Source organism: Pseudoliparis swirei, chromosome 8, assembly GCF_029220125.1.
Source record: "Pseudoliparis swirei isolate HS2019 ecotype Mariana Trench chromosome 8, NWPU_hadal_v1, whole genome shotgun sequence".
NCBI classification, from domain to species: domain Eukaryota; kingdom Metazoa; phylum Chordata; class Actinopteri; order Perciformes; family Liparidae; genus Pseudoliparis; species Pseudoliparis swirei.
In genome coordinates, this window is record NC_079395.1 from 18,836,773 (window position 1) to 18,864,312 (window position 27,540).

General features: G+C 45.3%; 1 protein-coding gene across 4 annotated transcripts; it reads left to right on the top strand.

Annotated features, from left to right (window-relative positions):
• On the top strand, positions 1-27,540 carry rem2 (RAS (RAD and GEM)-like GTP binding 2). Of its 4 annotated transcripts, none has more exons than XM_056420773.1 (5): positions 1-427; positions 3,059-3,383; positions 4,990-5,063; positions 17,674-17,849; positions 27,240-27,540. In XM_056420773.1, the coding sequence occupies exons 1-5, from the start codon at positions 416-418 to the stop codon at positions 27,526-27,528; spliced, it is 876 nt and encodes a 291-aa protein (XP_056276748.1). In that variant the 5' UTR covers positions 1-415; the 3' UTR covers positions 27,529-27,540. The 4 variants fall into 4 exon arrangements, with proteins under 4 accessions (XP_056276748.1, XP_056276749.1, XP_056276750.1 ...); XM_056420774.1 differs by having other exon boundaries at positions 27,245-27,540; XM_056420775.1 differs by having other exon boundaries at positions 3,059-3,317.

Here is a 27,540-nt window from a genome sequence, read left to right on the forward strand (position 1 = left end):
TGCCGTTGGTACGCCAAATGGAGGAGAGAGGCTGAGCTGTTGTGCTGATGGCTTTCTTTCTTCTTCCCACAAGAACGCGCCTCTCGCAGGTGTAGCCTCTCCATCCGCCGCTCCTCCACCTACACCCAGGTTTCCATGCGCCGGGGAACACACACACACACACACACACACACACACACACACACACACACATCCTCTCTGCCTTCAAGTCACCAGAGGGTTTTTTTACGCGCCGCGGAGAGCGAAGAACACACACCATGTCAAGCGAGCCGCGGCGCGTCTCCTCTGCGCGCCGCCTGTCTCCGCCGCTGTGAGCGCGGCGCCGGGTCCGCAGCCCGCGCAGATGACCTGAGCCGGGCGGCCGAGGCGCACCGACACCACTTTGTTCCCGACGAGGAGACTCATTGAGACCACCATGGCGGACCAGGTAAGGCGAAGCCCGTTTCTCTACCACACACCTTACATGCGCTCTGCACAATAGCCTATAGGCTACACGCGCACACACCAGGGAGGCAACACACAAAAACACACACACTCCCTCTAATGTGTATTTTAGAGATTAACACGAGATCTACTCATTGTTTGTTTTTCATCCAGGACACTTTCACCTTTTTTTCCACCTGTACTCTTACGGATATGATTTTATGGACATTATTAGAGAGACTTCCAGCGTGTCTGGGCCACTCGACATGGACTTTATAGTAATCTCCACAGTGGTGTTCCGCTCCGCGTGTGTGTGTCTGCGTCTCGCGCTGGACCAGTGCGTCCATAAGTGAATCGCACCGAGCCGCACACACTCCAACGTGGCTCGGAGGAGCGCGACTCCTGCGGCGTAATTGGGCTGCAGCGACGGCAGGATGGACACACTGCCTGTAGCAGGCTGGAGTATTCATGTCGTATTGTGTGTGTGTGTGTGTGTGTGTGTGTGTACACTGTTGTTTGCCCCAGTTCTCCTCGACAGCTCCGCGAGTGGAGAGGAGATTAACCCTTGACACCCTGGTGGCTCAACCCGCGGTCAGAGTATAGTTTACACCCCCCCACACACACACACACACACGAGCCCCCGTGTGCTTAATTGATTAGCTCTCCAATTAACCCGAGTGAAGGCTGAGTGAATGATGCATGCCGTGTTACGTTACAGTCCCAGGTAGAGCCACACCCTGACCTCAGCTGCACGAGCCATGCATTGTTATACTGTGCTGTAGATACTATATGCAGTACTTCTACATATATACCACTATGTCTACTTAACTGTACTATACATTACTATGATATTATATGTTGTACAGCACTATACTATGTCATAGTATATTACACTATTCTAGTATATATTTTACTATTTGATCATATACTACACTATACTATACTTTACTGCGATACACAACATTATACTATACTGCACTACCTTATAAGATACTATAGTATCTTATAATGTAGTGTATACTGCACTACTCTATGGTATACGATACTACACTATACTATACTACTCTACTATACTACACTATGGCATTCTTTACTTCACTATACTACACTATTCTGCACTACTATCCTGCAGTATGCTATGCTATACTACCTTATAATATACTATACTGCACTATGCTATAATACTATGATGTGCTTCTTCATCAGACTATATAACTACAGTACTTCATTAAATATATAATGATATACTTCATTTCACAATATTTTACAATACTATACACTCGACTAGATTATACTTGACTCTACTATATTATACTGTAATGCACTGTACTACACAGATAGGTATACAGGTGTACCCTACTATTATTTAAAGTATATTTAAGCTAGACTATGCTAAAAATACAGTATATCTAAATGATGTTATGAAACCAAAAGCATGAAAGTTACCAGTTTATTTGGCACAACTGGAGCTCCACTCTAAAACGTCGAATGCAATTCAATACAGTCCTGAGATATAGATCGTGACTGTGGCGCTTCTCTAGTTGATGTTGACAGCGCGTCAGAGAGACGTGTTCAATCAGCTTGTTGCTGCAGACGTTCCTCTGTGGCGGTGCTGGACTGGTTTGCATTATCCTCTAATGCACTCCTGTTATTGTGTCAATACCCTCTAATTAAGCGCCAATACTGTACTTGGCTTTTCCAGAGGCAGGCGCTGGGCTGTGGACGCCCGGGGGCGCTGGAGCCAGATTAATTGCTGTATTAATATTGATGAGGGTTGTCCATGGCTGACCCGCTGTGGCTGCAGACACTCGCTATTATGCATATGCACGCGCACACTTTGTCTCAGACAAACTATTGTTCCAGAGAAAAGCGCTGCAGCTTTTCCTTTAAAAAAAATAATTAAACATTTAAATCAAAATGTCTGTGGATGGAGATCAAGACTTTATGTTTCTGACCCAGGTCTGTGTGAATGCAGTGGTCACTATATGTGTACAGTATATAGTATAAAGAGTCACCTGGCAGCACTTACGCCCTCGTTACAGACAGCTGCAGCCTCTCTCTCTCTCTCTCTCTCTCTCTACATGTCATTTTAGCTGACGCTTTTATCCAATGCGACATGCAATCATGTCACATTTATACATCATAGACTCAGCTACAGGGCGACACTCAGGGTTAAGTGTCTTGCTCAAGGACACGTCGACTAGGGCGGGGATTGAATCGCCAACCCCCTGACCCACAGTCACCTCTCTCTCTCTCTCTCTCTCTCCATGTCTTTTTCAACCTGCTGTCATATCTTCTGTCTGTCTTTCAGCAGCTCGTCTTGCCCCTCCCCCCCCGCCCCCCCCCCCCTCTCGTGGGTTCCCTTTTGACGCACTCTGCATCTCCATCTGCATCTTCCTCTCACACTGCCACTTATCTGACTCACCTCCACCATTATCAACTCCCTCCTCTCTCCACACACACACACACACACACACACATGGGCCAAACAGTGGAAACACCCAGCCCCCATCCTCAGTGATAACACTCACCAGAATAGACGGCCTCGCCGCACATGTCAATCTCACCTCAGAACCGTCTGAGACTTACGCACCTGTCTTTTGTGTGTTTTGTCCCTGTCTCGCTTTAATTCCAGTACAGTATGTTTCTCACCACGGCGCCCCCCCTCCGGCGTGGGAGCACACCGTTGCCTCTCAAACATCAGCTGCGGAGGGAAGAGGCCGTATCCGAGGACTGCGATTGGATCCCGGGCGTCGAGGAGCCCGCCTTGTTGCCTATCGGCGGCACGGGGTTGACTCGGGATGATTCCGGCAGCCAATCAGCAGCCGGCCAGTCGGCTTACCACAGCCATGGCGGCGCACTGAAGATAGTGCTACTGGGACAGAATGGCGTGGGCAAGTCGTCGCTCGCCTTATCTCTGGCCGGCCAGTCGGACAGATCCCTGTCTGTAGACTCATGTGGTAAAGACATGGAGAGGGATTGGTGGAGTGTGTGTCTCTCTCTGTGTGTGTGTGTGTGTGCACTTGGAAAACCTTTTAAAATGTGTTTTACGGGTTTGAAAAGCTTAATTCAGACATCAAGTGTGAGTGGAAAATGGGCACAATTCTTTCGCCCAAAAGCCAACCAGCTGCCAGCTGTTTTCATATCTACCAGACAGATACGAGAGGGGTATCGAAAAAAAAATAGAAATACATGTATGTCTGTCTGTTACACAGCTCACTGCAACACAGTGTCACCGAGAGGCGCCTGCTCGCTCCTGACTCACGCCATACAGTATTCATTCTTTCCCATGTTGTACACCGGGAGTCATGCATCATAAATGGATATAAAAAGCACTTCCATCCAAGAGGCGTGCACACTAAGGCGCCTCCTTCCTCATTCCACATTTTAACCAAGTGCTACATTTTTCTATAAGCTACATGTCAAAAATGCAAGGCGTAAAAAAATAAACTAAAAATAAACTAATCAACACCTATTGAATTAACACTTTTTCGATAGTTTTGGCCAGATGCTGCCGCAGCCCTGTGCGTGGGTTAGCCCGTCACCAGTCAATACGTGTCATCGCAAAGTAATGAGCAGTAAAATACAGCAAGACCTTATTAAAACCAGCGGGTTGGCTGTGCTGTGCAATTAGAGGTGCTTTATCTGAGTGTGTCTATACAGTCAAATGGTCAACAACCATTTAAAAAGGTTTAACCTTTTTTTTCGACTTTGTAAGAAAAGTTTTTTTTTGCACTTTACCAGTAAAATGCACCAAATGGAAGCATTGCCCCCACGTCTATGTTGCTGCTATAATTATGAGAAGAAATCCCATGAAAAGCCACAAGCAACGACACATTGATCCTATTGACAAGCATTGTTTGTGAAGTCACAGCCTGATTCATCATAAAGAACACGTCACCGAGCCACAGCATTGTTCCTTAGGATGAGCGGGATACTGTGGAGGATTTTGGTCCAATCACACATACCTTAAAAATGCAGTAGTGCACTAAATGTAAGGTAAAATAGTTGAAAAACAAAAGATACCTCCCCAAAAATATACATATAAAAGAATTTTTTAATGCTAAAAATATATGTATTCGCTCTCCCCCTTTTAAACTCTTTACATGTTCAGAACTGGAGAACCATTAAAGGTTATGGACATCAAAGGGTTGGAAAATAGGTTCAAAATGTTGTTGGTTTTAAAAATAACTCAAGTATATATCGGCTCATCCTTTAACATTGGGGGACAACACATGTCTAGAAATAAATGTCCTCATAAGGATAAGGAGCAGGTTGCAGTAACACTTTCCAAACATGACCCCATAACCCAATTTAAACTTCTTCAAACTGCTTCAAGGTGTCTCGAGTAGGTCGAGGACAACTTTCAGGACCCAACATTCACAGGCCGCCGCTGAGCCATTTCTAAATTAAATTAGACTCCACAATGCATACTTTTATTTCCTATCTTTGAATTTCGATACATGTATTTATATTGATATAAATATCGTACTACGACTATTTTAGGCAGTGTGTTTTTTGTCATTACGCTGTGTGCTCATGTGTGTAACATGTGTTTTCTTGCAGGTGAGGGCTACGAGTGCTCGGTGACGGTCGACGACGAGGACAGCAAAGTCGTCATTTTTGACAACTGGAAACAGGTGAGCTACCGACTGTCAGCGTCACCCCTCACTCTGTCTTCTTAAACCTGGACGATTTAGTCTTCATTCTTCCCGCCCCCTCGGCGAACCTCCTCTCAAAGCCACGATTAACTTCTCCTGGTTTGAAAAAAGAAAAAAAAGCCATTTGTTAGATTTCTGTGATGGGCAAGTTGTTTGTGTGTATTCGAGTGTAACGAGAGTGTGTTGCCGACTGCGGCTTTTATGTGTGTGTCTGTGTGCTACACTTTGTGGGGGAATCCTGCAGAAGCATCGGTGCTCACTGCTCTCAAGCTTCTTTCTTTTTCTTTTTTTTTATGTTCTCTCGTTCGGAAAGAAAAGTGGAACTGGCTCTCACGTTAACCTTGCTCGTCTCAAATAAAAAATATTCAGTTAACAAGTACAATTTTATGGCTTAACCCTCCTGTTACCTTTAGGGTAAATTTGACCCGATTCAATGTTTAATGTCGATGTTCCTTGCGGTCAATTTGACCCCAGGCTGTTTTTCACTGTGTCAAACATATAAGAAATACCAACTTTTTTATATATTTAAAGGGCTATTTAGGTAGTCAACAAACAAACATTAAAGTACCTCACACATAAACTTGGGAAACAATATTAATTCTAATAATTCTCTGGAGGTTTTAATTGCTGGGGTCAAATTGACCCCGAGGGTAAAATATGTTTGTAAATGTAAAGGCAACAGGAGGGTTAAATTGCTCCGTCCACTGAGTGTGCGAGTGGGTTAATACGACCCTGTGGTGATGGCTGGGCAGAGAACAACAGCACCTCGTCTAAACGCTGGCGACATGCGGACATTAATACCTATTAATTAAGTAACATTTCAACATAGTCGAACTAAAAGTACCATAAGTAGTTATCAAAGGTGTGTTTCAGTCCTCGGAGAAGATGAAGACTTTCTGTCCTGATGTTTTCGAGTGATTAGCCCGAGGCAGTAGTCAGTCAGTCGATTGGCTGTTGCGAGGGAGAGACGCCGGCGGTGGTGACCATATATCTGATAGACGGGGGCCCCCCGCCGGCAGAGCACGTACGCAGGAACGCCATCATCGCAGCGATGTTGGCCCCGAGGAGTTGACTACTGTCGACCGAGGTTCCTGGCAGTCCGGGTAGGGCCAACACAGAGCATCCTCTCAAAGTTACCGTAGGTGGCGGCTTCTTTAGGGAAGAGAAAAGAGCGAGTGCAGTGTTTGAGATGTGAAGCTGCTCAGAGACAGCAAGGAGGGCCCTGTCTGTCGCCCGCCGGCCTTGAATCCAGACTGGTGAGAAGAAGAGAGACCGGTCTGTAGTGCCAGAGAGTTAAGAGGAGCTGTTAATAAGATGATTGGGAGACAAGGGGTGAAAGAAAGAGAGGGGAGGAGGAGCGATGTCGCCTATCTTGTTTGTGGTGGAAGGAGGAGGGGACAGGGGGAAAGAGCAGTCTTCCGCTTAGATCGATTTTCGCCATTTTTTTCCCGCCGCCGCAGGGTGGCTCTCGCGCACCGAAGTCCGACAACCACGGAGCCGGAGAGGATTTCCGAACCGTCGTGGTAAAAGGACAAAGAGAATCAAGAGATGAAGACAGGGAAGAGAGGAGAGTGTCTGCGGCAGAGTTAGAGTCACAGTGAGGTTAGAGGTAGACAGTGTAGAGCAAAATGTAGTCAAGGTGGTTGCGGCTTTGTGAGTAGGGATGTTAAAGTCACCCAGAAGGATGAGCGGGGGGCCGTTTTCGAGTTCGATAGGAGGGAGGAGCCTCTGCTCAAGAAATCTCCCAAAGAACAGTTGAACCGATGAGTAACGGTCACCGTGATGAAACTCAAAAGTCAGTGGGATAAAAGAGTGAAGTGGGACAGAAACACCATGTGGGTGAGATGAGTAAACCAGGCCTCCAAGAGATGAAGTCAGCCTTGCGGTTGGCTGACTGATAGTAACTACGAGTAGAGATACGCACAGGTAGGAAATACACACATATTCCTCCTATGTCTTTGTCCTCTTTGACTCCAACGGAAGACTCCTATGTTTTGTCCTCCAAGAGTGCCACTACCTCCAGTCGCACACTTGGCACACAGGACACACCTCTACCAAAACAACTCCTTAAAACAGGACAGACTAACAATCTAGCAGCTTTAAACAACAAATACAACAGTAACTTTAGTTTATAAAACTAGTAGAAGATACAAATGCATTAATAATGCGATGGCACCATAATTAGAGTGTAGGGTGGATCATGTCTCGTGCATCTTTTTCCAGATGTCCGCTCGGGGCTCTCTCCCCCGCAAGGTCACATTATTCACACGCAGTTGAATCCTCCTCTGGGGAACTCCGGCCCAAAGCTTCATCATATCTTCGCTTTCTCACTTTTTCTCCCATAACTTCTCTCCTCTTATTTCTCACTCTCCAATATCGACGTCCTTCCTTCCTGCAGCTGTCACCATGTCCAAAATCTCTTTCTTTTTTTTCTCTTTCTTTTTTTTATGTGGTGCTTGCCCGCCTCTCTCCACTGGCTCTTTTCTGTCGTGAATACATCTTGAGTTAATTACATGTGTTATTCTGTGCGTGTTAATACGAGGCAGAGCATTAAGGCTGAAGCAACAGACACCGGGCTCGCGGGAAGCTTGGAATAACTCCAAAGCTGTCGGCAGTAGGGGGGCAGAGAGGACTGGACCGCCTCCCAATTCATCCACCAATTCATGCTCACGTTTCTGTGTATTGTGTGTGTGTTTTTGTGCCCGTTGATAACGGCCACGTACGGACAGAGAGACGTGCACACACAGAGTGAGGTGTGCAGACGGATGTCGTCCACGTCGGGGCCGCGAACTGACACAGCACTAACCGCCAGTCCAATGACGCCGGGCTGCGAGTGTTCTCCATGGGGCACCACAACCTACACCCACGTTACCATAGCAACATCTAGAGACACACACACATGCACTATACGCACATAGAGAACTGACTTAATCACTCACTCACGCATAACACCATGCTGTCTGTGGAGCTTCTGATGCTCACTGGCCAGCGCCTCGTCGTTTGCCTTGTAACACAAACTGCAACAACAACAAAAAAGGAGAAGAAAGACGGAAAACCCCCGTTACATTCACACTGTGTGATTGTTCCTTCAAGTGCTCTCTTGGCGTGACTCACAGCTGATTGAGACACGAAGGTCTAGCTGGTGCTGTAATCTGCCCAACTGCAGTGCACAACAAACCGCTGGTACACTCCATGGAGTCTGCCGACAGAGTATTCTTTATATTACATCACATGTCATTTAGCAGACGCTTTTATCCAAAGCGACTTACAATAAGTGCATTTCAACCTAGAGTATAAACTAAAAACAACAAGAATACAGAAAGTAACATTTACTCAATATAGTCGAACTACAAAAGTACCATAATAAGAGCTATTTAAGTGCCACTGAAGTGCAAATCTGTGTTTTAATCCAGATATAGTCGGAAAAGGTGTGTTTTCAGTCTCCGGCGGAAGATGTAGAGACTTTCTGCTGTCCTGATGTCAGTGGGGAGCTCCTTCCACCACTGAGTATTCTGTGTGTGTGTGTGTGTGTGTGTGTGTGTACGTGCATCTGCATAGTCAAAGTGTGCGAAACACACCAGCGTACATGCGCACAGAAGGCTGAGAGTCTGCTCGGCCAGACGCTGGGACGTTGTGAGTGTCGTCGACGTCACGTGGGGTTGGATGGTTTAAATAAGTCATCCGTGGGCCCAAAATAGAAACACCGGCACAATTGGCCTTGACCTACTCGGCCGGGCTGCCGTTCGCCCTTTAGACGGACGTCGGTTGTGTAATGCATCTCTTAAACGGCCGACTGCGTTCTGTGCGTCGGGGAACCAAGTGGGATATGGAGGTCACTGAGGACCACGTCTTCTTTTTTCTCGCGGGTGTCAGCAGTTATTCTATAAGCTCGTGCCTAAGGAGTTCCCATTATGATTTGATAGCATGAAATAAAAACATTCATCAGAGGCAACCAAAAGGTGCAGCCTGAGGCCTGTCAAAGACGTACACCGGTGATGTTCATGTATATGAGGGTGCAGTGAGGAGAATCAGCTGCTGCCCCCTGAGGACCGGATTGTTTATCATGGCAAAGGAGGATGTCATTTGAAAGAAGATAATTGCTGCTTGACCACGTTCTTTTGCTCGATTAGGAGGGAAAGAAAAACATTGTTCCACCATCCAGTTCTTGGAACAGAAACAGGTTTTTGGAGCCGTCCCCTCAGGGAGGGGCTCCTTCCCAGGACAGTTTCCTCCTTCCTGTTTAGCTTCGGCCTTATGAGAGTCGTTCTGGACGATTTACAGTTTCTCCTTTCTTGCCTTAATCCACAGAAGCACCAAAATACAGAAATGGAAAAGCTTCACGCTGCATTGTATTGAAGGGATTAATATCAAAATCCAATTACATTTTTTTTTACGGAGCGTTCTAAATCAAGTGGACGTCACGATATGTGAAGCTTTGAGTGTCTTGACGGAAAAGACAGAAGAGACACGTTTGTTCTGACGATTCAGCTCCTTCATCAATTTATCAATAATCCAATATCAAAATTAAAAGATCATCTCCGAGGTCTGAACGCATCACTGTATGCCTACTGTAGTTATAAACATCCCATCACTGAGATGTGATGTCGTGCTACAGCCCAGCCGCTAGCGAGCCAACTTACGAGCTAGAAAGCTGAAGTTGTTTAAGATTGCTACACATGTTTCATTTTTTAATTTAATTGCCCAGAGTAGTCACTTAAACTTTGCATATACGAATAATGACATGAGCTTTTGCTAACAAACGTTAGCGTGAGATGAAATTAACATTAGTAGGCTAAGTTAGCTGTCTAGCATGGTAGCTAATGCTAACGCCTTTCTTCACAGTCTTGTCTTGCCCTTCCTCCCCACGACCCTTCATTGTCCTTTTCCATCCAACCATCAGGTGCCCTCTCTCCTTTGGTCACATGACTGCCCCACCCGTCTACTCGGCCGTTCCCACGGTGGCTCTCATCAGCCATTTTCTTTCACCCCATGTCAGCTCATCCTAAAGTTGCTGTTTCTTGTTTCGTGCTCTTGTGTCGGGCCGTCTGTTATAGCAACTTGAACCTGGACCGCAGAGTGCCTGGCCCCCCTGCCTGTGGGTCTACCCACCTGTGATTAACACATCCCTGGATTCATCTGGCTCCCTCCTCAGCCTGCATTGGGGCCCTATCTCTGTTGCCCTGCATGAGCAGTCGGAGGGTTTGACTAGATTAACATCTCACAAGGTTATGTTTTGATCGCCGTGTATTTATTTATTTATTTGTATGCGTGTTATTCGCAAAACTCAAAAAGTATTGAACCGAATCGCATGAAATTTGGTGGGATGATTGTTTATTATCCGGGGACCAGTTGATTAGATTTTGGGATCGATCGGGTCAAATGTCAAGGTCAAAGGTCATGAACAGGTCAAATCTTCTTGAATCACATGGAATTTGGTGGGATGATTGGTTATTATCCGGGGACCATTTGATTAGATTTTCGGATCAATCGGGTCAAAGGTCAAGGTCAAGGTCATGGAAAGGTCAACATCTTTTTTTTACCATAGCACGATACATTTTTGTCCAATTGGCATTCAACTAATGCCAAAATGTTCATAATTCAATGCCCAATCTTGTGATATGCGAAGGTATGCGCTCTACCGAGTGCCCGTTCTAGTTCTCATCTGTGATAGTGTCACTCACAAGATCTAAGCGTCTTCAAGATTTCTATAAAGCGCTATATAAATCTAATATATTATTATTATTATTATCTATACCTCAATCCAAGAGCAGAGAGCCAACAGGTAAACAGTCAGAGTCCTCTTGTGTACATTTCACAGCACCGATTGGTAGAAAGGAAATATGTGAATCACTTTGTTTGAAAGAGAGAACGGTATTAATACATTACTACAGTAAACACATACAAAACGTTAACGACGCGATGGAAGACTTGCGTCCTTAGAGGAAATCTTTATTTATCAAGGAAGGCGGAGGTCAACTACAGATTGGGGATTCTGGGATTTGTTAATGACCACTTTAGCAGGCAGCATGCTCATGACGCCTGAATCTGGGTCATGTAGGGAAACTCCCTACACCACCCATCTGTGTGTGTGTGTGTGTGTTTGTGAGACGGGGGGGGGGGGGTCATGGCATGCAACAGTCTTCACATGTTTCCCCATGTCTGTGCTGTGATGTAAGCAGCATTCGCTGATGATGTGGTCATGTGTGGTCATTGGTGCTCGGCCTACGCAGTGCTGATGCATGTGTGTGTGTGCACGTGAGTATTTTTTTGCGTGTGTGTGTGTGTGTGGCCGTGGCCCAGCCAGTGCAGAGGCCAGATGGCCTCTGTAATAAATTCCCTGAGGGAAACGTTGTCTCTATGCAGAAGAAAGTAAGCAAAAGAAAGAATAACAAACCCACTAACTCCGCTCCTCATCTGCAGTAAAATCCGTCATCCTATTACCAGATTTAGATTTAGCGATCTGAGCTAAGGTGCTCTTCCATCGCCCCTTCTTTTTTTTTGCCACCTCTTTCACCTCCTTCATTCATCCCCGCCTGCATCTTTATCGACCCTGCCGGCTATTTTTATTTTGCCATGACAGTCGAGTCACAGAGATGGAGCACAAGTCAAAGAAGCAGATGTGCACAAAGCACGCGTTTGCTTTTGATAATTTAAAATGGTCGCATTACATTACATTACATTACATCACATGTCATTTAGCAGACGCTTTTATCCAAAGCGACTTACAATAAGTGCATTCAACCAAGACGACAAACTAAGAACAACAAGAATACAGAAAGTAACATTTCCTCAACATAGTCGAACTACAAAAGTACCATAATAAGAGCTATTTAAGTGCCACTGAAGTGCTAATCTGTGTTTTAATCCAGATATAGTCGGAAAAGGTGTGTTTTCAGTTTCCGGCGGAAGACGTAGAGACTTTCTGCTGTCCTGATGTCAGTGGGGAGCTCTTTCCACCACTGAGGAGCCAGGACAGCAAACAGTCTGGATTTCGATTGATTAGCTCGAAGTGGAGGAGTCACAAGTCGGTTGGCTGTTGCCGAGCGGAGCGAACGTGCCGGTGTGTACGGTGTGACCGTATCCCGGATGTAGACGGGGCATCGTATTTGCCTGTGCATGTGTGTGCATTGCAGGTCGGGGATGTGTTTGACCTTTTTGTTTCCCTGTTAAACACCTTAATCTGCTTTATTCATGTATCTTAGTTTTGCAAAGTAAATTTCTTGGGAGCCAATAGACTGCGGAGCTTCTGGTTCATGCATGTCATATAATGAGGGACGAACACACAGATGTGCTCACACACTCTCTCTCAAAATGTGGCCGTGTTTTTTGTTGTTGTTTCACAACTGGGAGAAATAATAGTTTGAGTGCTTGCAGAGCCACAGTGTGTTATGCAAATGACGCCCGATAAGTGATTCATTTCCCTCCCTGTTAATGGTTACTGCTGTAGCTTCTGGCTGTAGCACGGTGGTGCGAGTGTTTTTTTGAGTGTGTATGTCGATGTATGTGTGTATAATGTGTCTCTGTGAAAAGCTCGCGAAACATACAGTATATGAAAATTTCAGTTTAGTGCTCTGATAAAAGGCATTTTTTTTTTAACCACAGCTCTGCTGATAGCTTTGAGAGGCTCAGCTGCAGCTTGTCGCTGCACACACACCGTGATAAATCTCATTTTCAAAAAGAAAAATATGTCTGTATGTTGCACTGATAAGAGCGAGGTTGGAAACCCTGCTTTGGGTTTTATTGGATGTGGTTTTTCTTTTTTTTCTTTCTTTTTAAAATATATTAATGACAAGACTTTAAGGATACAATGCAAAGAGAAAGGAGCAATAATAGGTTAAAGGACAAGAAAAAACAGACCAAAAAATAGATAAAAAATAATTAGAAGAACCATAGCAAATAACACATCCGAACATCACCAGTCTGACATGAGTACATCTTTAAGGTTACATCATCAAATCAAGTCAGCATCGGGACCAGTGTTTTTAATCTGGCACAGCAAAATCCAGCCCGGAGGGGTCCACCGTGTTGAAGACTGGTTTCCATATTTTGACAAATCCCTTGACGTTGTCATGGAGGGTGTGGGTCAGAATCCCCTTGTACCAATCATCCGTAGAAGAGGTATCTTTAGAAGTCCAGAATTGAATGATAGTCTTTCGTGCAATATATAATAGTATTCCAATCAGTTTAACGTCGTTGTTGTTGCTCCTTGCACAGCTCACTGTAGCTGCCAGAACACATTGAGGAGGTGAAAGCTCCAGGTCATACCCGATCAGAGAAACCACCTCATCCTTTGCTTCTCTCCAGAATGTTTGAATTTTTGCACATTTCCAAAACATGTGTATACTAGAATGGGCACTCGGTAGAGCGCATACCTTCGCATATCACAAGATTGGGCATTGAATTATGAACATGTTGAATTATGAACATGTTGGCATTAGTTGCATGCCAATTGGATAAAAATTGACCGCGCTATGGTAAAAAGAAGATGTTGACCTTTTCATGACCTTGACCTTGACATTTGACCCGATCGATCACAAAATCTTTTTTTTCTATTTTTTTTTTTCTTAAATTTTATTATTGGACAATTTTATTATTGGACAAATTTAAGGTCATTTTTAAACATTCTAGTTTAAGTTATGTGTTTACGTTGTGTTATTCAGCATGAGTGGTAGGTTTCATGGAACTAAAGCCATCGGTAAGATAGATGGTAATATACAGCCATAAATGATGTGAAACGACAAGAGTCGTTTGGCAAAGACTCTGCAGCATGAAGCCCAAAGCGACAATCACCCAGCATTATTTATTCATAATTTCAATATTAGCATTGTAATGCATTGTAGCGTTGAATATACATCTTGTGAACTTTTGGCAGTGTCATTATCCAAAGCACTAGGAGCTCAACATTTGCAATCTGTTGTGTAGAAATATCATCATATTCATGAAAGCAAGATGGTATTAAGTCTACAGTATTTCAAATGACATCAGAAATTCACAACAATCACATTTAAAGTTTGGTCCCCAAAAAAATACTAAACATAAAGCATCATTATTCAACTGTTTGACAAGCGATTAGATTTAATTAACACGGCTGGTAAACCATGCTCCAGCTGTCATCACAGTGCATGACATCACCTTCATCCAATCGGATCCCGCCCATTTAAAACCAGTGACAAAGCATCAAAGACAGAAATCTCTCAAGTTAAAGCAGTTTGAACGTAAGCTGAAAATCTTGTGTCAGAAGAAGCTTGAGAATCCTGGATCCCAGGGCCTTTTTGAACTTTAGTTTGAAGTGTGTATGTGCAATCCCGTTGCTCATAGTAAGAAGATGCTTTAGAATATAGGTTCCCAGGGCCTTTTAAGATCAAATTATAATGAAAATGGGCCGAGACCAAAACATGAAATACAGCCACAGACTAAATAAAACCTCACCGGGAAAAAAAATGGCTTCGTCAGCGCGACGAGTTCCTTGTTATTAAGTTGATTTAAATCATATTTAATATATATATATTGTTAATACTTTCTTCTTTTTTTTGTGTGTGGATATTGTATAGTTTATTCTCATTCTTATTCTTTTTTTTTAGTCTGCTACTGCTGTCGGGTGTTTTGCACATAAGAATTTCACAAACCGATTATACTTGTATAAAAGGGGATGTGACAATAAAAACTTGAAACTTGAAACTTGAAACTATTGTCCTGAATGCTGATGGATCCGTTTGTATTTGCATATGATTAGAATATTATTCCATGGGCTTGTTTTTGTGTGTTCGTCCAATGCGCGTGTGTGTGTGTGTGTGTGTGTGTGTGTGTACGTGCAGGGGGAGTAGGTATTGACAGATGGCCTGCTCGCTGTGAAGAGCTGCTTAATCGAGTGAAGGAAAAAGAGGGAGCTGTAGGGGGGGAGTTGGCACTGGCTGTCTGATGGAGAGGTATTCACTCGGTCACAGTTTAGTTTCTCCTGAAGCGCTGCATCACACTCAGAGTCCACTCTCTGTTTGTACGCTTATATTTACTAGGATTAGTGTGTCTCTCTCTCTCTCTCTCTCTGTCTTGTTGTTTCCATTCTTCATCCTCATCCCTGAATCAGACAGTGACAGGTGGTGGAGCCAGCCTCCCGACCCACTGGCTGGGTGCCCTCCCCCCTTTTCTCCGCTCCCTGTCTTTTCCTGAGCTTCGTCAAACAGACCGAGTGCCAGCGCCGCTCCCCGTGAGTTTCCTGCTCCGGGGTCTGATCCGATACTACTCGGCCGCTTGAGATCATGCGAATTTTTCAGGCGTCTTGAATCTCTCTGGAGGGCAGGGATTTTCCTTGGGGGCTTGCGGATGTAGGGCAAGGGCATCCGAGCACTCGCACGTACACGGCAATAAGCAGTCCAAAGCTATAGCGGGCGGATTGGCTTATCTAGAGGGAATAACACGTGTTCATATTGATTCAGTCACCGGCTTCAGACGCCTATTTCCAGTGTTTGCAGTTTGAAAAAGGTCACAGATGTGCAGTGTTCAGAAATAACCCAATTGGAAAGTAATGGATTAAAACCTCAAATATAATTCTACCAGCCCTCTGGGCATGTTTAGAGTCGAGTTAAGAAAACTTGTGAGCTGGAGACGATAATATGAGCTTCACTTCCTGGTATTTCCTTATAAACAGTGAACATAAATACTTTGTTGGAACAGTTGCAGTCTACAGAAACCACTACAAGAAAACCATGTACATAGAAACGAATCGTTCCTCTGTGTCTTCTAATTGGATAACAGGTTTTTTATTCATCAACAGAGGCTTTGACTCCCGGTGGAGTCGAGTCTCTGGTTTCTGTCTTTGGCAGACAAATAGTTTTTATTTATTGTGCTTGTTCAACATTAGATACGGTGCCTTTTGATTTAACCTCTTCGACCCCACAGACCTGGAGGAGCACTGCTGACGGAGACTTACAAATATAGCGAGGATGCCAAGGCGTCCAAAAACTGTCATGATTGAGATCAGGTAAAGGAAAACCGTTTGTGAAAGACTTGTCATTCAATTCAATTCAATTCAGTTTATTTTATACAGCCCAATATCACAATTTACAAATTCTCCTCAGAGGGCTTTACACTCTGTACACATAGACATCCCTGACCTTTGACCTCACATCGGATCAGGAAAAACTCCCAAGAAACAGAAAAAAACCTTTTACAGGGAAAAAAGGGAAGAGACCTTCAGGAGAGCAAGAGAGGAGGATCCCTCTCCAGGATGGACAGAAGAATATATGTCATGTGACCAGAAGGAAGCATTACAGAGTTACAACACATTCAATGAGTATGACAGAGTGTATGAATAGTTAGTAGTAGTGATGGACCATGATCCAGACCTCCATGATCCATCAGGCAGATGGAGGTAGAGAGGAGGAGTGGGCGGAGCATCAGCAGGGCCATGGCATCAGACCCAGCCAGGTCCAACGGACCTATGAGATGTGAAGTCACAAGGACTCCAGAGAGGAAGCAGAGTTAATAATGTGCAATAGAGAGATGAAAATGTATCCATAAGTAGAAAGAAAAGAGGAGATACGTGCTCATTGTAACTTAAAACGAAGTACCTGGTCCTGATGAGAGAAGTAAGACTGAAACAAACAGATGTGTTTCGGGCCATGAAAGCAAAACAACGAGCCGATTGGGGCTGAACCGCCCCATGGAGCCGAAGCGAACTGTTGGGGGTAATTGTCGGAGGGTCTTGTCATGCCTTTCAAGTCATTTGACCTGTGTGTGTTTTTTTTAATGTGGAATATGAGGAACCACAAAGCAAAAGGTCGATGTTCTTCGGCTATACTCTGAACAAAGATGACTCATTTAAAAAAGCTAAAATGACAAGAGACATACATGCCGAATACCTAATCCTCATGACCACAGGCTTCAGACTTAAATCCTAAATGGGATTGCATTTCACTCTACATTTCACAACCACGGGGTATTAATTTGACTAAACCCTGAACCATATGGCAAAGTCCTTGAGTTTCACATCACTTACCAAATGAGCAGTCCTTTGCTCAATAAACAACATATCGGTCAACATATGATTGAGTGGGAGGAATTTAACCATTGGCGCTCCCTTGATATGAGGACTTTAGTTTTTGGTTCAAGGGATATGGATGAGAACCTTGCCATGACCTATGTTACACCTGTAAACCACCTTCAGCCCAAAGCGGCTGATATAATCAGGGATAGGACATGAGAGAGGACAAAGGGAAGGGAGACCCAGACGGGGCTGGTGAGAGCCACTCGGGCTAATTGAGCCTCGGTGAGCAGAAGCCCCGATGGGAAGTTGTTATGGTTGAACTAACAGGAGATTCAAAGCCAGTACGGTCAAGTTGAGCAAGGACTCTTCTGCATGCTGCTACGGGACAGTGATGAAGCCATTAGTGCGAGCAGAACATCAAAATAAGGACGTACGGAGAAATGTGAGTTTCAAGGTCAAATCGAGGACAAATTGCTCGTCGTCGATGTCATGGAACGGATCTCGTCTAACCTGACGCCTCACACCTGTCTCGCTGTCACCGGACCTCAGTGCTACTCTCCTCCACCGGGGTGTTGTTTTATTAACGTGTCCTTCTGTGTCCACTAGGACTTCTCCACTCTACACAGTGACGTGTGTATCCTGGTGTTCTCGGTGACTGACAGGCGGAGTTTCCACCGCATCGCCCAGCTCCGCCTCCTCCTCAGGGAGTCCCAGCCGCACACCGATCATCCTGGTGGGCAACAAGAGCGACCTTGTGCGCTCCCGGGAAATCAGCGCAGAAGGTGAGTGAAGTCGGCGTGTCACACGAGCGTGCAACCGGCCATCGGGACGAACACAAACAGCGATTTGTCCAATCGCGGCTGAACGTGAATGTAAACCGTGGATTCGTTGCACAGCTTCGCGGTCACGGTGTCGATGTCTATGTCCTGATGTTCAGTGAAAAATAAATGCAAGAGTCGCACAAAAAGTCAGAGCGTAGTTTGTCATTAAATCACACAGTTTAGTGTGCCATTAAAAGACCATTAGTCATGTCATAGTGTCGTATGCCATGACTAGTTCTGAAAGGTCATGGTGTAGGATGTCATAACAAATATCTTATAGAGTGGCATAAGAGTCAGAACAAATTTCAGATTATAAAATGCCATGACATTTTATGAGAGGGTATTTTTCAAAAGAAGAAGAAAGAAAGTCATGCTATAGTATTTGAAAACCATTATGAAAAAGTCATTGTATAGCAGGTCTATTCAGAGTCTAACTCGCGCTTAGTGCCATAACTATAAAAGGAGCTGATGATTTGTATTATACTCTCTATGTAACTGTCAAATCAAATAAAAAAAGTTCAATTTAATAATATCTCTACAATATTTATTCATTAAATATGGGTGGGGGAATTATAATTTATAAATACTCTCATAATAAATAAATGTGCGTCTCTCATCAAAATCACATTACGGGCTGTATTTAAAAATCAAAAAAAACATTTCAGAAAGCTTTTGGAAAATGTTTATCTTAACATAAAGTATTTCATTTTAGAAAAATGTATATAACATAATTGTTCTTGCCCTGCGTTCTTCTAAATCTTCTAAAAAGATAAATGTGTGTGTGGGGACTTTACCTGTGGGGATGGACACCTCTTGTTTCAGCTGTATTCTCCTAATTGTTGCGCAATTAATTACTGCGTTAAGATTTTGGTCCTATTGGGCTCTTATATTGCTTATTATCTGCGCCTTCATTTCAGATGTGAGTCGGCACGCAGCTAACGTTGGCTTAATGAGCTAACTAGCTCACGGAATCGGCTGAGAATTGTTTTTTAATGTTTCAGCTGATAAAATCCACGGTTGGCCAAGATAATAATCTCCTTTTCGTCTACCTCCGTCTCACACACATGACCCACTGTTTAAACGTGTGGTGTTCCAGCTGGTATCATGATAAAGAAGGTAACCGCGGTGAGCTGGGAGTTTAGCGAGCGCTTAGCTCGCGCCCGCGGAGCTGGGTGAATGATGCAAGAGAGGGAAAGCGCAAGAAAGATTTTAAATTAATCTTCTCCTCCGCTTCTGTACGCTGCCTTTTCAAGCAGCTCTCCGAATGAAAATGAGAAAATGTAAAATGTCTGGTAATTAGGGTGGTCATGTGTACGTATGTGTAGCTAGGCACATGCGGACACATTATAGGAGATTAATGGTCGTGTGTCGTCTGCAAATTACTCATACATTCCTTCTTTTTACCCCCTTTCCTCTGCCTTGGCTCATCTGTCTCTCTGCCCTGGTATTTACCTTAAATCTTCCTCCAAGCCGACGTCAGTCTCCATTCAAAGGACTCATATCTATCTTTGATCGGTAAAATACATCTTTACAGACCTTTATTTGCTGTTTAAAAGAGCCATGAATAAGTGCTCAATTGGTAAACTCCTTGTAGGAAGATAATTCCATCATCTGGAAATAAAGACGGTCTTTAAAATCTATTTACCGCCTGGGCTTTTAAAAATATTTTACCATGTTGACTCAAACAGGGTGTAACCTGAAGGCTTTTGGACATTGAAGCTGCACATTTATGCAGGTCGGGTTATTATGATGGACCCAAGTCCCCCAGTTGCCACATTAAATGTAATAATAAATGTGTAATTTCAGGTTAAATATACGTGTATTTTTAATGATAAACTCTAGATTTTCAAGTGGAAACGTCCTGAAAGCAAAGATCGTGAATGGGTAGAAACTAAATAGTGAACATATTGCCTGTGCACTAAGGATATATATATATATATATATATATATATACATATACACATGTTTATATATATACACATATATGTATCTATATATACATATAGTTATATATATATATATATATATATATACATATACACATATTCATATATATACACATATTTTTAGATATATACATGTATATACATATACACATGTTTATATATACACATATATATATATCTATACATATATTTATATTTATATATTTATATATATATATATACATATACACATATTTATATATAAACACATATATATATATACATATATTTGTATATATATATACACATATATATATATTATATACACATATATAAATATATTTATTTATATATATGTATATATATATTTATTTATTTATATATATTGAAGATGATCCACATTTAGTAGATTAAGGGCTGTAACGTGCTGCCCTTTACAAAGTAAAGATGATGAATGCAGTTGATCTTGTGTTTTATTTTTGTATTAACTTTCGGTACATTACCATCATTATCGATAAGTATTTTTCGGTCGATCGTTGTCAAGAAAATCCTAAAACCATCCACCGTGATTTTAATAAAAGAGAAGAAAACAAGGGAAAGTCCTTGCGGATGAATATTTTTGTGCCATGTGTTCGTGTTGTTTTGATGCAGCAAATAACAAATAACAATGCATGTTATGCGCTGGTAAATATCATTGTGTCGGGCAGCTCTACAGACCGTGGTGTCCACTTATATGGCAACACTGAAGCGTGGAAACACAAATTCACTGAGGGCGAAACACACGTTAGTGAGGTCTGAAAATCCACAGAACAGAGATCGGTCTCCGGGCAGGTTAGACCTTCGCTGGACTTTGAGGGATTTACCCGATTGCCTGAATTTCATCAATATTTCAAATGTGGGAGGAAATGCTGACGGCACAGTTTGCCCTTGATTTGAATTTGCACTAACAGTCTATGGTTTAAAAACTCGAAAACATGTCGTCATCTCCGCAATTTGTGTGTTATACATTTCGTTTGTGCGACAAAACCAAAACCAAAACTCCCATAATGAAATAAAAACACGACTATTCTGGGGCTGTTGTAAACGTCCCCCATCTAATCCTCTGGAGGGGCCCCGTCTGTGGCCCTTTGGTGCTCGGCACCCGGCACATCTCCGCTGGGATTATCTCCCTCTTCCAGGACGCCGCCGCGCCGGCTATCTTTATGTGTGTTTGTACTCGCCATACGACCGCCTGCATGCACACAGACGGACTGATGACGGCCAGGCTGAGATAAGAGAAGAAGAGTGACAGAGGTGTGTGTGTGTGTGTGTGTGTGTGTTGGGAGTGGGGCTTGTTTTCCTGTAGATTTTAGACCTTCAGACTGAGGATATATTTTTTACAAAGGTACATCGATGTGCATCTTTTTTTGTGATATCTTTCCTTGTCGATATTCATAATCTAACCTCCTCCCTCGACTGCTGCTGCTGGACCCCGAGAGGCGTTTACATATCGTCTCATCTGTAATGTGCCCAGATTAGCCAGTGACCAGAGGTGAACTCACCCTCCAGATACATTAGTTTGAATGATGACTTCATCCAGCCTTCGCTTGACTCTTTTAGTCTTAAAGCGTTTTCTTTTCATGTCGCCGCTGAGTCAAATGACCCCCTGCAGTGCTGAGGAGATTGGTCGCCGTCCCACTGAGAACCCCACCTATCTGCAGCTCTAACACCCTTCACTGCTATCTCTGTGAAGCTGATAATTTAACGCTGGAGGCTAACAAAAAACAAAAAAAAAGGTCTTCTATTCAGTGTATTTCAACAAAAAGAGATGTTTGGGGATGTTTTCTACAAGACATTTTCTGGGTTAATGTCTTGCATATAATGTGTGTGTATGTGTGTGTGTGCGTGTGTGTGTGTGTTGTCTGGAACAGCCTGGGGGTCAATCCGTGTTTGCTTTGCTGTGCAAGTTAAACAGAGGCAGCAAGTGTAAAGATGTGTGCGCATCGATGCCTGAACATCGCTGTCGACTCACGTTCGGTCGCAGCTTTGGGGTTTACTTAATGACACGAGGAGGGAGGGAGGGAGGGAAGGAGGGAAGGAGGGAGGCGGAGATGCCTATACTCAGCATATTCTCTCTGAATAAGATGATATAGCGATGTGGTCAGCGATATGGAGACGCTCCATCCTGTCTCCCAGGGCGCCTGACAAGGACGTCCTCTCTGGACAGGTCACATGTCCTCTCTGGACCGGTCACCTGCCCGGCTGACTAACATCCCAAATAAGTCTATTTATGGCACATAGTGACACTTTTATTCTGCTATACCTCAAACACCCCCCCCCCCCCCTCTCCCCCGCTACATATCTCACACTGATATGTCACACTCTACTTATCATTTGTTCATTTTTTCCACAATGGCTGCCGTGTGGCCCCTCAGGCTGTGATCAATATGCACTGTGGCTTCGTTTGCTTCGTCCACATTATTTCTGTCTCTCTCTCCTCTGTCGATGTGTCTCTCTCTCTCTCTCTCTCTGCCTCCCTCCTCTCCTCCTTCTGCTTCTTCATCTGCCACCTTGCCTGTCCTCCCCTTTCAGTGTCTCCTTCCACTGTCTTCGTGACTCACGTTTCCTTCCATTTGCCCTCGCCTCCTCTCCTCACCTCGTTTCCTCCTCGCTCCTCTTTGTTTCCTCTTTGTTTCCTTTCTTTCTAACTTTATTGGCCCACTAGGGGGGACATTTCCTCATTTCCTCTCCCCCTCACCTCTCTTCTCTACTTGTCTCCTTTCCTCTCCCCATTTCTTTTCTTCTTCTCTCGTTTCCTAAACTGTACTTTCCTTTTAGTTCCCTCTCCTCATTTACTCTCTTCTCCTCTTGTTTCCTAAACTGTACTTTCCTTTTAGTTCCCTCTCCTCATTTCCTCGCTTCTCCTCTTGTTTCCTAAACTGTACTTTCCTTTTAGTTCCCTTTCCTCATTTCCTCGCTTCTCCTCTCATTTCCTAAACTGTACTTTCCTTTTGGTTCCCTCTCCTCCTTTCCTCTCTGTTCCGCTCACGCAGCCTCCTCTTGTCCTCTCACTTCTTCTCCCCTCTTCTCCCCTCCTCATTTCCTTTCCTCCTGTCCTCACTTCTCCTCTCCTTTAAAAAAAAATCTTCCCTCTGCTCCCTTCTGCTGTTCTCGTGTTCCCTCACTTTTCCTCTCTTCCACTTACTTCTTCTGTCTCTTTTCCAATTTCATTTCCCGAACACCGTTTGAACAAGTTATAAAGATCCAGTTCCATTCAGCCGTCTGTCGTAGGTATTAGGATAAGCCCGCTGACCTGGTTCTTCTTCCTCCCTCCTACCTCCCCCTCTCCGAGGTGACATTGCTCTGGCTCGACAGCTGCTGTGCCGGCTGGATTATTACACCCAGATCAGGGGCCTCATTCATAACGGCGTGCGTAGGATTTGCGTAGGAAGGTTGCTTACGTAGTAGAAAGCAAAAAAATAGGTACAAAAATGTACGCCATTTTCCCATTCATAAAACCTTGCGTAAATGCGAGGGAAGTGCGTACCGCACATCCTACGCCGGTTTCCCTTTATAAATCACAATCAACTTGAAATGCGGAGCAGCTTTTGCGGTCTTCCCGTCACACCCATATTTGCCCATAAATAGTCATTGATACGCCCATAATGAATATTCATCAAACTACACACAAACTACATCGAACATGGCAAACAAGGAAAAAAGAGGCAAAAAAAGAAACTTTAACAACTGTGAAGTAGAAATCCTTGTCGGAGAAATCGAGACGAGGCAACACATTTTGTTTGGTGGCCATAGCATTGGCGTAACAAATGCCAAAAAGGCAAGAGAGTGGCAGCATAGATAGATAGATAGATAGATATATACTTTATTAATCCCCAAGGGGAAATTTGTCGAGCCAGTAGCAGCAACACACAAGAATAAAAAAACAAAACACAAAATATAAGAAGGGTTAGGGTGATCTGGCAAGAGGTGAACTGTTGTAGAGCCTCATAGCCGTCGGCAGGAATGTTCTCCTGTATCTGGCAGCGGAGCGTGAGGAGACGTCTGGAGAAAGTACTCCTCTGTCCCTGTAGGAGGTGGTGGAGAGGGTGGTCCGGGTTGTCCAATATGGACACCAGTTTCTTCAACGTCCTCCTCTCCACCACCTGTTCCAGGAGCTCCAGCTGGCAGCCGATGATGGAGCCAGCCTTCCTAACCAGTTTGTTAAGACGGCTGGTGTCACCGGCTCCGATGCTGCTCCCCCAGCAGACAATGGCAAAGTGCAGCACACTGGCCACAACCGACTGGTAGAATAACTCCAGCATCTTGCTGCACACGTTGAAGGATCGAAGCTTTCTCAGGAAAAAGAGTCGACTCATCCCCTTCTTGTACACAGCGTTGATGTTTGCCTTCCAGTTCAGTCGGCTGTCGATGGAGACGCCCAGGTACTTGTACTCCTCCACCATGTCCACGTCCACTCCCAGGACACTCAGAGGGGGAGGAGCTGTCGCCTTCCTCCTGAAGTCCACCACCATCTCTCTGGTCTTGGCCACGTTCAGCTGCAGGTGGTTCTCATCGGCCCACTTTACAAAGTCACTCACCACTGCCCTGTACTCCTCCTCCCGTCCATCCCTAATACACCCGACCACTGCAGAATCATCAGAGTACTTCTGCAGATGGCATGACTCCGTGTTGTACTGGAAGTCACTGGTGTACAGGGTGAAGAGGAAGGGAGACAGAACAGTTCCTGTGGGGCTCAACATCACTGACCACCGTTCCAGACAGCACACGCCCATTCTGACAAACTGTGGTCTGCCTGTGAGGTAGTCAGTGATCCAGGAGATGGTGGACGCGTCCACACGCCACCCGCAGCTTCTCACTCAGCAGCAGTGGCTGGATGGTGTTAAATGCACTGGAGAAGTCAAAGAAAGTGACTCTCACAGAGACACCGGTTCCATCCAGGTGCGACTGAGCTCGTTGCAGCAGGTAGATGATGGCGTCGTCCACTCCCACATGAGGCTGGTAAGCAAATTGCAGAGGGTCCAACGACGATTTCACCTGCGGCCGGAGGTGGGCCAAGACCAGCCTCTCCAGCACCTTCATCACATGGGAGGTGAGTGCGACCGGTCGGTAGTCGTTGAGGCCAGATGGTGTTGACTTCTTTGGGACAGGGACCAGGCACGACGTCTTCCACAGCACTGGGACTTCCCCCAGCCTCAGGCTGAGGTTGAAGAGGCACTGCAGGACACCAGACAGCTGGGTGGCGCAGGTCTTTAGGACCCTGGGGCTGATGCCATCAGGACCTTCAGCTCTGCGCTGGTGTAGTTTCTCCAGCTGTCTTCTCACCTGGTCAGTCGTCACAGAGAGAGGGGAGGGTGGAGGAGCCCATTGTTATTGAGGGCTCGGTGGATGTGCAGCTCAGCAGGGGGACAGAGGGGAGGTGTTTGGGAGGTGTGATGTGGAGGAGACAGGAGAGGGCTGTGAACTGAACCTATTGAAAAGACAGTGCAGCTCGTTGGCCCTCTCCAGGGAGCCACCTGGCTGTCTCCTCCCACCTTGAAGCCAGTTATCTGCTTCATGCCAGACCACACCTCCTTGTGTTGTTCAGCTGGAGTTTGGCCTCCAGCTTCCTCCTGTAGGAGTCCTTGCCTCCTGAGCTTCACCTTTAGGTTGCGCTGGGCTTTCTCAGCTCATCCCTGTCTCCAGACCTGAAAGCAGCTTTCTTCATGTTAAGAAGCGCCTTCAGGTCCCTGGTGATCCAGGGCTTGTTGTTGGGGAAGCAGCGCACAGTCCGTGATGGGATGGTGGTGTGTTCACAGAACTTGATGTATTCCGTGATGCAGTCGGTCATACTGTTGATGTCCTCCCGTGCGGTCCACACAACACATCCCAGTCCGTTGACTCAAGCAGTCCTGTAGAGCGTCGTTAGCCTCCAGAGACCACCTCCTCACAGTCCTGGTGGTCACCAGCAGCCTCTTCACCAGAGGAACATACCTGGGTGTCAGCCGGACCAGGTCATGATCAGACCTGCCGAGGGGGGGAAGGGCAGTGGCGCTGTATGCGTCCTTAGTATTAGCATACAGCAAGTCCAGAGTTTTATTGTTCCTTGTTGGGCAGTCTATGTATTGATGGAAGGTTGGCAGAGCTTTTCCAATGTGGTGTGGTTAAAGTCACCAGTGATAGCCATGAATGCTCCAGGCTGATGATTCAGCAGAGCAGACACAGTGGAGTGGATGGTGTCCACAGCTTCCTCAGCGTCAGCTGATGGCGGCACGCATACACGACAACCACAATGGCGGACGTGAACTCTCTCGGCAAATAGTACGGGCGCATCCCCACGGCCAACAGTTCAATGTTCGGCTACAGAAGCGCTCCTTCACGCACACATGGTCCGGGTGGCACCACCGTTCATTCACATAAACAGCGATCCCGCCCCCCCTCTTCTTACCGCTCTGTGTAGCGTCTCTGTCAGCCCGAACAGTCCTGAAGCCGGGCAAAGACGCTGTGATCCGGATAGTCCGCGTGTAGCCACGTCTCAGTGAAGCACAAGAGACTGCTCTCACGGAAGATCCTCTCAGACATTACCAGCGCGCCGAGCTCATCCGTCTTATTCGCCAAAGACCTCACGTTCCCCGTTATGATCGACGGTACCGAGGGTTTGTATCTCCTCGTTTTAGCCCTCCGCTTGACACCCGATCTGCAACCGCGAGCCCTTCTCCGTAGCTCCAGCGGGATCACAGGTCTTTCTCCAGGCAGAAGCTTCGGCCTGCACAGCGCGATCAACTGAGCACGCGAGTAGACGACGGTCCCCGTCATTGTTTTGCTGTGGCTCTCCGATACTCACGACAAAGTGAACAAAAGCCACAGTAGAATTATCGAAAAAAGTAGTTATGGTCCAGTGTCCGACCGTAACTAAGACAAACGTGAAAGAAAAGAAAAAGAAAAAGAGAGGAAAAGTGCAAAAAAAGACAATAAAATAAAAGCAAAACGCCACTACTGAAACAAGCAGCCGTTGGCATAGCGCCATTTTAGATGCTGTCAACGCTGCATCAGCACAGGGTCGCACTGTTGCGGAAATCAAAAAGAAGTGGTCCGACATTAAGGTGGACGCCAAAAAACGCCTGGCATCACACAGGCAGAGTGTGTGTGCCACGGGAGGGGGAACAGGAGCACCGGAGCTCACCCCTATGGATGAAAGGCTGGCCGGTATAATCGGCGAGTCCCTGCTGAGTGGAGTGGTGACGGAGGCAGATGGGGACACTGATGTTAAGGTTGCACCGACTGAACTAGGTAACCACATTTATATACCCGTGTTTGAAATGAGAGTAAACCAAATGTATTCAAGTTGTGTGATATCTGCTGGTATGTAAATAAAACAATACGTGTATTTCGAAAAACAAATCATAACTTTATTAAGAAAAAAGAATTAACAAGATGCTGGTTCCACCAGGGTAGGAGGACCTCGCGAGGAACCTCGTGCCTCGAGCCCCGCTGCCTCCACGGGCACGGCACCTCCTGCCTCCACGGGCACGGCACCTCGTGCCTCGAGCCCCGGGCCCGGCGTCTCCACAGCACCTCCTGCGCAGCCCTCCAGCAGCGGCCGTGTCCTCACAGATGCAGTCCTGCAGAATCAGAGGGACACACTTGCTGCAGTACACGAGGTTGCAAGAGAGCTGGGACAAATTCGTCATGTGTTGGGAGAAATATGCACTTGTTTAAAAGATATAGCCAATAAATAAGTTGTTTCAATA